Below are 13,162 nucleotides of genomic sequence, written 5' to 3'. Positions count from 1 at the left end.
CTGCAGAGCTGAGACCAGAGCAAGCCCCTGGAGCCGCAGGCTGCAGAGGGGGCTCTGGGCTGACTGCATCCCAGAAAGGGTCCAGGCGGTGGCCATGATGGAAGGAAAGGTCAGGGTCAGGGTCAGGGTCAGGGTCAGGAGGGAGCCAGAACTTCGGAGCTGCTACCTGCTGCGCTGGGATGCGAGGGATATCGTGCTGCATGTCAAGTGGCAGGTGCAGGTGTGGGTGAGGATGGCCGGGATTTCCTGGGAGTGTCTGTGCAGGGTGAAGGCAGGGCCAGAGCCAGCAGGGGCTGTGAAGGGTGCGTGGGCACAGGTGGGCTCTCTGTGGCTGTGGGTGGGGAGGGTAGGCAGTCGAGGGGTCTGCCTGTGCTGGCATGCCATGGTAGTGCCAGGCTGCAGGGTTTGCACACCAAGACCTGCAGTTGCTTCAGCTGCTACCCTGGAGGGGTGAAGTTTCTCCCAGGAGAGGAGAGGCAGCAACATCCTTGGCCTGCTTCTGTGTCACAGGGTCCCTGCAGGAGCTGCCCCTAGTGGTGCTGGGGCTGAACCCGGGGCAATCAGCTACTGGATGGTGCAGTGGATAGCAGGCCGATGGGGGCGGAGGGGTGGAGCAGGCTGCTGGGTGAAACTGGTGGGTCATGCGGGAGTTGGGAGGTGGAGGACTGGGCCTGTGAGGCCATAGATGGGACAATACAGGGAGGGCTGTGGGGCTGGGCACGGGCTCTGAGGGCAATGATTTCTGGACAGGTGGGTGCTATGGGAGAGGGGAGCTCTGGGATTGGGGTGTAGCGAACCCCTGTGGTGTCAGGCACAATCACTACAGCCAACAAGGGCTTTTCAACTTTTATATAGAGCATCACAGGGATTAAGGTCACAGGCAACAGGCCAAAGGGAAGGGACACATACAGGTAAACAGACAAGGTTCTTTGGGTAGATGGGTTATCTTTTATTAGACCAACTAAATAGTTGGAAAAATTGTTTGTGGTAAGCTTTCGGGCACAAACACCCTTCTTCAGGCACAGAGAGAGTCTGCTGGTGTTTTTGTGCTCTCCTGGGTAGAATAGAAGCCAGTATGATAAAGGTGCACTGAGATGGTGGTCCATATAGTACTGGCACTGATAAAAGGAAAAATGACATGATCAGCAATCAGCTTTCCTTGGCCAGTGTGGCTGATAATGTCACCGATAAATGTTGCATGCATGTGCGCAGCTGCAGCATACACGCAGCCAGGAATGCAGCCCGCTCCTTGGATAGCAGCATCTCACCAGTAAGTCTGTGGGGGAGAAGGACCATGGGGGAGAGAAGGGGCATGGGAGTGTAGATCGAAGCTCCCATGGTGAGGGAGGGAGTGAGACGGGGCAGGGGCTGCCCAGTTGGGGTGGGGCAGGATGAGGGACAGAGCTACTGGCAGATCATACTGGGGTGGGGGCAGGTCCCCACCACCATGAGCACCCCCAGGGGAAGCATGAGGGGCATATCCCCCCCGGATTTGGGGAGGAGGGCAAGTGTGGGTTGCTGGCTGCGGTCTTGGGGCCAGCACCTATGCCAGACTTTTCCCAGTGGGGTGGGGCTGGGCTGGGACTTCAGTGGGAGTGGGTGGCAGTGACAGCACTGGGAGTGGGGGCTATGGTGAATTTTGGGGTGACTGGCCCACCACACAGCCCCACTCCCAGCACCACTGCCACACCCCCCATCCGAGCACAGCTATGGCCCAGTTCACCTGCCGAGAAGAGGCCAGCATAGCCCCTGGCCCCAAGCCCATAGTGGGCAGCCCACCCTTAACCCATGCACAAATCCAGGGGACGCATGCCCCTCATGCCCCCTCCTGAGATGTGCACAGTGGCAGGAGCCACCCCCCACCCTCCGCACTCCCATGTGGCACCTGGACCAACCTCCCATGGCTCTGTCCCTCGCCCCGCACCACCCTGGCCAGGCAGCACCTGGTCCTGCCCTGGCCCCTGCCGCACCCCACACCATCCCGCAATGTGGGGGTCTTGATCTACTCCTTCAACAGCTCTTCCCTCCCCCATGCCCTTACCGGACAGAGGTGGCTCTCCAAGCTGCCAGGCTGCAAATCAGCTATCAGATCAGTATCAGCCGATATGGCTGATTAATAATCGGCTGTTGGTATCAGCAAAAAAAAATCTTTATCGGTGCAGCCCTAGAATATGCAAAATGCAGGTCTGTGAAAATGCAAATGCAAATGTGAAAATACAAATTCAGTTGTGAATGTGCAAATCCAGGAATGCACAAGCCAGAAAACCTAGGCAGACCTACAGTATCCAACCATGGAACCCTAACTGGGGAAATATCAGGTTTCATCAAATCCACCCTAAAGACAATTGTCATCCAAAGGCCGAGTTTTGTCCAAAGCTCACCTTGTACAAAAACTTAAAAACATAGACCACCTTCCCAGCAATACCCTCCTAGCCACCATGGATGCTACCAACTTGCATACCAACATCCCATGCCATGATGCCATCCAAGCTTGCCTTACATATCTACAAGAGTGAGATTGTAACTCCAAGTACAGACCTAGAGATATTGCTGAATTTATACACTTCATCCTCACACACAACAACTTCACTTTCAATAGCCAACGCTTCCTCCAGACCATGGGCACAGCTATGGGCACCAAAATGGCCCTATGATATGCCAACCTTGTATGGCCCACCTGGAAGAAGAATTCCTCAAGAACTGCACCATCAAACCGATGCTATACTTAACATATATAGATGACATCTTCATCATTTGGACCGAAAACCTGCAGTCTCTGATTGATTTCCATCACAAATTCAATAACCACCACCCCTCCATCAGATTATTTCTTGAATAATCCAGCACCAACATTTCCTTTTTAGACACTATGATCATTATCCAGAACGGTAAAATACAAACCACCATATACAAGAAACCCACGGACCAACAGACATATCTGCACAGAACCAGCTATCACCCTACACATACAGCCAACCCTCCCATACCACCGAATTTGCACTGAGGAGAACAACCATGATCATCATCTCACAAATCACAAAAGGGCTTTCACCCGACAAGGACACTCCTCCAGAGAGACAGATCCCACTTTCAAAAGAGCCGCCCTGCATACCACGTGAACGACTGCTGCAGTACAAAAAGAAAATCCCCACAAATCTCACACCACTAGTTATGATATACCAGCCCTCCCTGGAACCTATGCGGAAAATCCTCAAACAACTACAACCCATAACACAAGACCCAATTTTTAAAGAGATCTTCCCAGAGCCACCCATCCTAGCCTTTAAATAAGCCCCAGACCTCACCAACCTCATCACCAGAAGCAAACTTCCTATGGCCCAAAGCACACCAAATGGATCCAGACCATGCCGGGACAAGAAATGTAAAACCTGCCAACACATCCCACCACCCCCACTATTACTACACCCCACAACAGAGCCATCGCCATGCCTGGATCTCACACCTGCACCTCCAGAAATGTAATATATCTCTTCCAGTGCACAAAATGCCCCGATGGAGACTACGTATGAGAAACCAAACAAGAGCGTACCAGAATGAACGCACACCGAAAAGCTATCAAAGAAAAACAATACCCAGTGACCTGTGGGTGCCCACTTCTCAGGAGATTACCCCGCTTTCTGCAATCTCTCCCTTCTAATCCTCAAAGGGAATTTTGGAGATTAGCCTACAAACGTCCCTTGGTAAATGTGCTGGAATCCAAAAATCCTGGACTCAGTACAGACATTCAAGCTAACCTGTCTGCCGTCCGTGATAACCCCAGGTGACCTGTCTGCATTTCACCAGCTGCAGCCTACCACCAGTGCCCCCTTCCCCCTTCCTCACAACCCCAAATTATCTCTCACATCTATTGTCTCCCATTCCCTTGGATCCTCACTGCCATGCATTTGCATTTTCACAGACCTGCATGTTGCACGTTGGCTGCTCTTCCACCCAGGAGAGCACACAGACACCAGCAGACTCTCTCCGTGCTGGAAGAAGGGCGTTTGTGCCCGGAAGCTTGCAAAGAACAATTTCCCCGACTATTTAGCTGGTCTAATAAAAGATATCACCTCTCCCCAAAGAACCGTGTCTGCCTGTGTCCTCAGACCAACACGGCTACAACCAGCAACCCTAGCATACAGGTAAGCAAGCGTTAAAAGTAAAACGCCATCCACTTACAGGGCAAGCACCAGGCAGGGCTCAGCACCACTGCAGCGCATCCGCTCAGCACGTGCAGCCCCCCTTAGCCAGCCCCGAGCGCTGAGCTCCCCGCTTCTTCCTGCCACCCCAGGCTCTGGGCTTGGCAGTCCGGCAGGACTCTGCAGGTTGCTCATCACTTCCTCTTCCTGCTTCCAGTGCCTCTGGGATCTGTAGTCCAGGGTCACAGCAGGCAGGACCCCGCAGGGGTGTCCCCTTCTGTTACACGCTCCTGTCCCATTGCCAACGCACGCAATGCATGCGTTACAACGCACCGTCTGCCAGGCGCTGCCCTGCTGCCAGGCCTCGGGCCGAAAGGCAGGGCTCAGACATAGGTGTTAGCATCACCCAGGGGACACGGGTTAAAAACAAAAAGTTTGGTTCTCAATAAAAAGTTTTCAGTAAAAAAAAAGATTGGGTTGGCCAGAATCCTTGGCTGCAGCAATGGCTTTCCACGGCACAGCCCGCTCCAGCTTAGGGGCCCCTTCTCATTCGAACATATGGGCTGGGTAGGAGCTGTGCCAGAGAAGGCATTGGGGGGGCTGTGCCTGCCGGACGACTAGGGCAGGGTGGGAAGGGGTGATCTGCTGGAAACTGATTTGGTGGGAAGTCACAGGAATGAAAGGGAATGGCGATCAGTTTGAAGGAAGAAAATTATCCCTGCGGTTGGTCTCTATGTCCTCTCCAGAGCTGAGAAATGGGAACAGGCCAGGGCCAGAGCCCTGTCCAGGGCAGATCTCTCTGTAAGCATTGGTGATGCGTAGGGAGTGCACATGGGTGCACGTGCACCCCCTGAGCTTGGCCATGCACCCCCTGGAAGCACCAGCCGCGAAACCGGAAGTGCCAGAGGAAGTGCGCTTCTGGTTTCGCTGCCGGCTTGGTGATCAGCCACTGGAGGATCCCCTTCCCTCCCCCCAGTCGGCAATCTGGTGCCCCCCAGACTTGTGAGGCACCAGTCGCCCATGTCTGCAATGTCCCAGCCCCTTCCCTTTCCAGAGGATTCACTGCAAGCCAGGGGTTGTTGCTCACCCTCAGGAGCAGGAGCTGGTCACACTCAAAGCACCCATGTCCTGCTGTGCAACAAGGAGCCTGTCCTTTTGAATGAACCTCTGACCAGGGGGAAGTAGAGTCTCTTTTCTGGGCTAAATGCAATAGTAGAGGTAAAGGAGCTGGACCCCGTGACAGGCCCTACCTCTTCTGTGGAAGGGTAGAAAAAGTATGAACGCATCCTCTGGGTGAAATGCAGCACGTTATAATCTCCCATTGGGAATACTGAGGCTTCCCTCCTGGTCCCAAAGCAATTTAGCTCCATGAGTGTTTTGTAGGGGCTACTCCAAGAAGTTAATAACCCATCCTGGAGCGCACTCATTCGTCTCCATAATTGTCCTTTCTGCTGATACCCCCCGATGTATAATACTGCCCCCACCTTCCCTATTTTACACTGTTTAAGAAAATAACCTGGTGACTTCTGAATGAAGCTCAGTTGTTTGGCAGGAGGGCTACTTTCTTTTGCTGTTGGAGGTGGATTTTCCTGGACACCTCATCTTTTTGGGTCCTCTGAGCTCTGTCTGGGTAGTTTTTTGAAACATGAACACATGTCCAGGATTTCCTCCACTAATCTTTTTTTAACATGGATGCTGGTAGGTAGATGAACTTTATTTCCCACCTTGCCTAGCGGCAAGCATGTTGGGGACCCAAGTTTTCAGTTTCTGTGGAAAAAAATAATGCAGGCCTACTTTGGGCAAATGGAAGCAGGGGCACTATAGGCATACACACACGCACACATACACACACGCACGCACACACACGCACGCACACACATACACATACACACACACACGGACATCATACAGCCAGGCAGGGTAGTGGGAGCAGCCCCAGCAGCAAGATATAATAAGTCTATAGGGATCAGGGCTTGGGTGGTGCAGGGCCTGGGGATTGTCCAGTGCCCCAGGACTGGGGGGTCTGTATATGTGTGTGTGTGTGTACGTGTGTGTAGCCTGGGGCTGGGGCTGGGCAGGAGGGCTGGTGGGGGGAGTTATGGGGCTGTGGTTGCAGCAGGGCAGGAGGGCGCTTCGGCGGCAGCTGGGGCCTGTGCAGCCGGGTGGACTGGAAGGCGCTGCCCAGGGTGGCGGCCATGGCCAGGAGCCCCAGCCTACAATGGGGATTGCTGCTGCCATAGGCCTCCCCTCCTCCTTGTTCCAGCCCATGTTGGGGACTGACTTGCTCTGCCACCGCCCGCACGAGTCAGAGCTGCTGCACTCTGGCCCAGGCAGGATGGGGGGAGTGAGGGGCACTGGCATGGGCAGGGCACTGGTACATCACTCAGGGCTGCTCAGCACCACAAAGCAGTGATGGGGGCACAGCCACAGCTGGACCCGCAACCTGGTGAGCAAACAAAGCAGGCAGGGGAGCTCTGATTTTCCATTAAGAAAAAAAAAATCAAATACCAAAATATGTAAGTATTAGCATTTATTTTAGCATGATGATTGAGGCACTGGCAGGCTTCCAAACTGCTTTGAAATTATAAACATATCAATAAAACATTGTGTAATAGATACCAATATATATAGTGGGATTTCATTTTAATCGTGGAAGAATGCAGATTTGGGGGGGGGGGGGGGTTAATCAGAGAATTTGGGATTTGTGGGAAACTGCTCCCTAACTATCATATCCCGCCGCCCCCCCCAACCCTGGACAGTTGTCCTCATTTTTGGAACTGGAAATATGGTAACCCTGCCTAAGCATTTGTTGTCAGGGTCCTGAGTAGGGTTGAATAGGAGCACAGGGAGACACCTAAGTCCACCAAGGCCCCTGCTGCCTGCTTCTCTCCCACAGCAGCTCCAGAAAGTGACTGAAAACATGGGAAAGTCCAGCTGGGAGTGATTAAGAACAACACCACCTGAGCCTCCATGTCCTTCACCCTTGCACCCAGAGTCCTGTAGTCACTCTGGATCGGCTCCAGCTCTCCCCTGGCAGTATCATTGGTGCCCACATGGATGAGCAGCATGGGGTAGTAGTCAGAGGGCTGGGTAAATCTTGGTAATCCTTCTGTGACATCTCAGGTCCAGGCTTCAGGCAAGCAGCAGACCTCCTGGGACAACAGTGCAGGTCAGCAGATGGATGCCTCTGTCCCCTGCAGAAGGGAATCTCCAACCACCACCACCCACGGCTTCTTCTTGGAGGGGTCTAGATCCTTCCCACTTTGGTGAGACCGGTCCTGACTTCCTTCGCCAAATGGAACGTGCTCATCGCCTTCTGGTGCTAGGGCTCCCTCTCTATTCTCCAGATTAATTGCTACAGGTGGAGATGAAGATTTCTGCTTGCTGCTTCCACCTTCCTGGGAGTCCACGTCTTCTCGCTTCTCTGCCGGAGGTCTCCACAGCATCGAATCGATGAACTCCTCACGGTGGAGGATGCCTCCAAGCATCGACACCACCTTCTGTAGCTCTTGTGCCTGCTCCCTGAGGGACACCACCAGAAGGCACAGCTCACACAGCAGGCACCCGCCCCCACCCCCCGGCTGTGACTGGAAGGAACCTGCAAGCTGCAGTCCCCCCAGCACCAAACCTGGACCTCGGTGGGTGCCTCGATGATGAGCAGTCCTGCCTGGACAGGTATCTCGCAGGGGCAAGCAGAGGCAGAGGCAGTGGCTCTGGCATTGCGATGTCCTCCAGTCATTTCCCTGGGTCTCTTAATCGACCTTCTCTCTCTCACTGCCCTTCTTCTAAGCAGATCTGCGGTGCCCAAGCAAACTCACCTGTAAGCTCTCCTGATCACTGTTCCTTGGCCCCACAAGGCTCCTTTTTTCCTGCTTCCTCCCACCAAGAGTAAAGGTTCCTCCTCAAAGGGAGAGAGGGTGGGGGGCGGGGGGGACTAATGGACTGTTGAAACTAATGAACTTATGAAAACTGCTTCCCCCGTTTGCTGCCCCCAGCCTGCCCGTGCTCCCTGGCAATGCCCTGCATGTGCAGCGCCACTCCAAGCAGGATCCCAAGGAGACCAGACACTTTCCTGGAGTAGCCGTGAGCACTGGAAAGCAGGGCACAACCTCCTGGCCTTCAGCTCCATGAAGGCAGAAACCAGTCTGTTCTCCCTGCTGCATGTGAAGGAGCTGAGGGGACTGCAGGGCAGGACACCCGGGCTGTTTCATAGATTCACAGGTGTTTGGGGCGGAAGGGACCTCAGTATGTCATCGAATCCGACCCCCTGGCCTGGGCAGGAAAGAGCGCTGGGGTCAGACGTGCCCAGCCAGGTGCTTGTCCAGTCTCTTGTTACACTGGATCGTTCTCAGCTGCTCAGGGCAGAGAAGCTGCTGCCCCTCTGAACCCATCCCCTTGCAAGGGGTCCCAAAGGTCCCTGTGCCCATGCCCAGGTGAATGCCCAGACCTACCCTCCAAGGCCTCTGTGAAGGTAACACCCAGGCCATGGATGCTGCCCTAGTCCCAAGCCTCTCTGCAGACCTAAACACTCACCGCACACCTGCATCTCTCGGGACTTGTGCCGCTCCCAAATCCATCTGGCTTTGTGCTGAAAGAGGCACCTGACCCATGCCCCGCCATCCTGCACAGTGGGGGTGAAGGTCAGCAAGACCACAGAGCAGGTCCCAGATCTCTCCTGTGTCACTGTCCAGTGCAGGGGAGGGCATGTAACAGCAGCTGGTGCTCTAGGTCCACCCCGGCTCTGTCCATCCCAAATCACTCTCTTGACTTCCCCATGCATTGGTCCCATCACAGCCGTGTTCTTGGGAAACATCCCCTCCATGGAGCAGCACAGGGTCACCTCCTGTCCCAGCAGGTACTGCGCTGGCCCCTGCACCTCGGAGACCAAGTACGGGGCTCTCCTGCCTGGGGTCAGAGCAACAGCTGGGTCAGTTGGGCTGCAGAGCAAGGCCAGGGCCTGGGAGACCTGAGAGCTGCAGGGCAGAACGGTGAAGGGAGTGGGTACCAGGCTCTGCAGAGGCCTGTCCCCACGCCCCCTGCTTCTTCCCTCTCCCTACAACCAGCAGCCTTATCCCTGCTACTGCCATGCCTCTTCCTCCAGCTATAAACAGCTGTTGCAGCTGCAGCTCCCACTGCCATGATCCCTAGGGAGACTGTGATCATGGCACCAGTGTGATCCACGCTGGTCTCTGGGACTGAATGGGATGGCAAATAAGAGCCCTGCCTGGCACCACTCACCAGAGGTGAATGCCAGGGAGGGGCGTGGGGGGGGAAGTGGTGCACTTGCACCCCCCTTTCAACCCCGTTGCCCCCAAATTTAAACCCAACTGCCTAGGAAAGGCAGCAGCTTTTCTATCCAGGCAGCACTGTGAGTCCAGTCCCATCATAGCTCATTGTCAACTTCCTGATTCCTATTAACTCCTTTTGCAAGGGGTGCTCCAGAGCCAGGTGCTGGACCTGGCAGGAGAAGATGCTGTTGGTGTTGCTTCTGGCAGGGGTGAAGGCGTAAGCGAGGGCAAAGTTGCAGATCCCATTCAGGCTCCTCTGCAGGGCAGAAGGGGTGGAGTTGTTCAGGACCCATCTCTCTCTCAGCCACGCAATGTCCATTCCTTGGGGTAGAAACCCATCACGTGGCAAGGGCAGGAGGTGATGGCACAGGCCAAAGCCACCTGCTGGGGGACAGAGATGCTGGGGGCAGCTGGAATGGAGAGACAGAAAAGCCCTGCGCTGCCTCTGGGGTCTGAGCAACAGGCCTGGTCATGCTGGCACAACGCCCCCACCCCAGGCAGGGGACACCAGCTGGGTCTGAAACTGGAAGACTATGGAAGAGAATGGCCTTGTCTTCACCAAACGGGTGACCTGCTGGGCTCGAGCTGTTCCCTCTTGTTCCTGTACTGAGATCTGGGGAGTCTGGGGGTCCAGGGCTGGTTGTAGCACAGGGCATGGCCTTGCAGCCATGTGCTCCCTGGTCCGGTGCACCCCAGCACCAGCTTCCTCTGGCTTCCCCTCACCCAGTAGTCAGGGCCACTCCAGGGATGTTGGAGCCCCTCTCTGGTCCTCACCGAGCATGTGGATGGTTGTCTACGCCTGCTGATGCTGCAGCCCATAGCCTAAGGCACAGGTGTACAGTTATTCGTCTGCCAGCATTACCCCAGCCAGAGCCAGGGAGGTGTCTCCGTTCTCCAGTGCCATCTCCACCAGGCTAGCTCTGGGTTGGGCCTGGGCCCTGCTTTCTGCATACTGTGCAATCCTCTCCTCCAAGAGATACCAGGTCACACAGGGCCACCAGCCCCGATATCAAAGTAGCTGGACCCAGGCACCCAGCAGGGCATGGGAGGATGGTGCCGTGAGCACCCACAGTGGGGAGGTTACAGAGAACAGGAGCAGCGGATGCCAGCAGCACCCCTAACAGAGCCCCTGCCTCCCCAGCGCAGAGCAGTGAGGGGTGGCTGGGACATCTCTGCATGGGGCAGCACTGGCTGGCCCCAAGCCACAGCTGGACATGACCTCCAGGCCTGAAGGAGCCCTTCCTTGTGCTTTTGCTCTGCCCCCTCCCTCAAACCACTGTTATTAGCCAGGGGAGCAGAGGGAGGGGGCACAGACCAGGCAGGCATCCAGGCAGGCTCCAAGCCCAGGCCTCTGGACTCCTGGGTCCCACCCCCAGCTCTGTCACAAGGTGACCACAGGTGCAAGGATGTTGCGGGGCTTCAAAAAGGGGCTAGGCTCCAAAGGTCCCTGCGCCAGGTCAGCATCATATTCCACTTACTGGGAAATAGCATCCACTTTCCCATTTCTCCATTTTCAGAAAGTCCAAGCGGTACAAGAAAAGGGCCCACCCCAGTGAGACTGTCTCTGTTTGCATGTCTTGGCTGCGTGCAAGAATAGGAGTGCAATGCAACTGTAATGAGTAACAGCAGGAGGAACCAGACATTGGCGATGCCTAGGGGGTGGGGCGCACCCTCCGAGCATGGTGTGCACCCCTGTGAACAGGAGTCGTGCCTGCGGGCAGTCCATGATCGCTGCTGGCCACCACCACCCCACCTCCCACCGCCAACAGCAGGAGCCCCCTGCTTGCTGCCACCAAGCTCCCACTGCCACCTGCGGGAGCTCACCATGCCCCCCAGCATCCAGAGGCACACGGCATTCATGGAACCAGGGGCAGTCTGCAGAGCTGGGGTGACTGGGAGTTTGGGCTGCAACGCCCAGAAACCCTTGGGGCTGGGGGGAAAGGGAAGGAAGAGGAAGCTTGAGGCTGGAGCAAGGGGGGAAAGGGAGCAGCGTGCACATGTCAGAAGTGCACAGAGAAGCATGCAGTGGAGCTGGAGAGCTCAAGGGCTCAGTCAACCAGGACTGTGGCCTGAAGGAGCTGGGTTGACTTGGGGGCAGCTCCAGGCTGATGTCTGAGCACCCTAGGGATTAAAGGGTGGTTTGGGGACAGTCCCAGCATGCCAGGGGGAGGGGATGAGTTAAGGTGCTGTGTGTATTACCTATGTTTCTGTTTCTTTACTTTTTTTACTTGTTCCTTCCATTTGACCCATTGACTTGTGACCCTAATCCATAGGCAGAGAGAGAAAAAATTGTTTGGGGGGGCCTTAGTGCACGCGCACACGCCCCGCCCCCCCCCCCCCCCCCCCCCCGAAGGCAAGTCTGGGGGAAGGGGAAAGGCTTGATCGAGGCCCCTAGGGTGAGAGAGGGAGTGGGGCAGGGGCTGCGGTGAATGGGGGCCTTACCGGCCAGGAAAAAAATGGTAAGGATTTCAGTTCCTTTAACACTCTCACCTATACACATTGCCCCCAACCTCCACTCTGCCTTAGAAATTGCACAATTAACAGGCACCTTCAAAATGTGCAGAACAAAGTCCTATTCCCTTTCTCCTTTCTGTGGCCACCTCCAACAAACCAAACCAGCCCTCCTGCCAAACAACTGAGGCTCATTCAAAAATCACAAGATTATTTTCTTAAAACACTGTAATGTAGGAAAAGTGAGGGCTATTTTATACAATGCGGGGGAAAGGGGGGGGTTGGAATGAGCTGAGAAGATAAATACAGAGATGAATCAATTTGCTCTGGGATGGGCTATTAATCTCTTGGAGCAGCCCCTACAGGACACTCATGGAGCCAAACAGCCTTAGCACTAGTAGTGAGGTCTCCCAAGGGGAGATTACAACATGCAGCATTTCATCCACAGGATGCCTTCATCCCTTCCCCACTTTTCAACAGGAGAGGCAGGATCAGTCTTAGGCTGCATCTCCTTAACCCCTGCTACCCCATTTCACCCGAAAGAGACTCTACTGCCCTGACCAGTGCCTTCCAAAGTGGGACATTGTGCCTGGAGCTGGACTAGTCTCAGAAGCAGCAAATGACAGAACAAGGAGCAATGGGCCCAAGTTGCTGCAAGGGAAGTTGAAGTTGGATATTGGGGGGGGACCAGGATGGATACATCTCACTAGCAGGCTAGTAAAGCACTGGAATGGGGTACCCAGAGAGGTGGTGGAATCTGCATCCTTGGAGGTTTTTAAGACCCGGCTAGACAAAGTCGGCTGGGATGATCTAGTTGGTGCTGCTATGGCTTGGAGCAGAGGGTTGGACTAGACGTGACCTCCCCAGGTCCCTTCCAACCCTCACGTTATGATTCTATGAAAAGGGCAGGGGCCTTGCTGCACAGCAGGACATGGGTGTAATGCCTCAAGTGTTCCCAGCTCCTACTCCTGAGGGCTAACACCAACCCCTGGATTGTGGTGAATCCTCTGGAAAGAGAAGGGGCTGGAAAATCCCAGAGAAACCTGCCCTGGAATGGTTCTGGGCCATGGTCTGTTCCCATTTCACAGCTCCAGAGAGGACGCAGAGACCAAGGACAGGGATACCATGTTCAGCTCTGGGGCTTGATTAGCAAGGAATTCACTATAGAGAATGGGATGAAGGGAAGGAAGGGGAGGAGGCGGGGAGGGAGAAAGCTGGCACCTGGCAGTGCAGATTTCTGAAAAGCTGAGAAGCAAAACATGCCAAACTGTACTCGGGGGGGGG

The 13,162-nt window shown here is 55.1% G+C and overlaps 1 protein-coding gene across 1 annotated transcript in view; it reads right to left on the bottom strand.

Annotated features, from left to right (window-relative positions):
• The window catches only part of LOC102381783 (zinc finger protein 850-like), a 39,555-nt gene that overhangs the window by 12,344 nt on the left and 14,049 nt on the right, over window positions 1-13,162 (bottom strand). The window contains exons 8-9 of the mRNA XM_025194880.1: window positions 7,534-7,661; window positions 1,269-1,276 (exon numbers count right to left, since the gene is read on the bottom strand). Coding sequence (XP_025050665.1) covers window positions 1,269-1,276; window positions 7,534-7,661 — 136 coding nt within the window. The remainder of the gene's footprint in view (window positions 1-1,268; window positions 1,277-7,533; window positions 7,662-13,162) is intronic.

Source organism: Alligator sinensis, unplaced genomic scaffold, assembly GCF_000455745.1.
Source record: "Alligator sinensis unplaced genomic scaffold, ASM45574v1 scaffold1619_1, whole genome shotgun sequence".
Classification (NCBI taxonomy): Eukaryota; Metazoa; Chordata; order Crocodylia; family Alligatoridae; genus Alligator; species Alligator sinensis.
The sequence above is the reverse complement of the archived record's forward strand: the minus strand, read 5'-3'. Positions and strand labels throughout refer to the sequence as shown.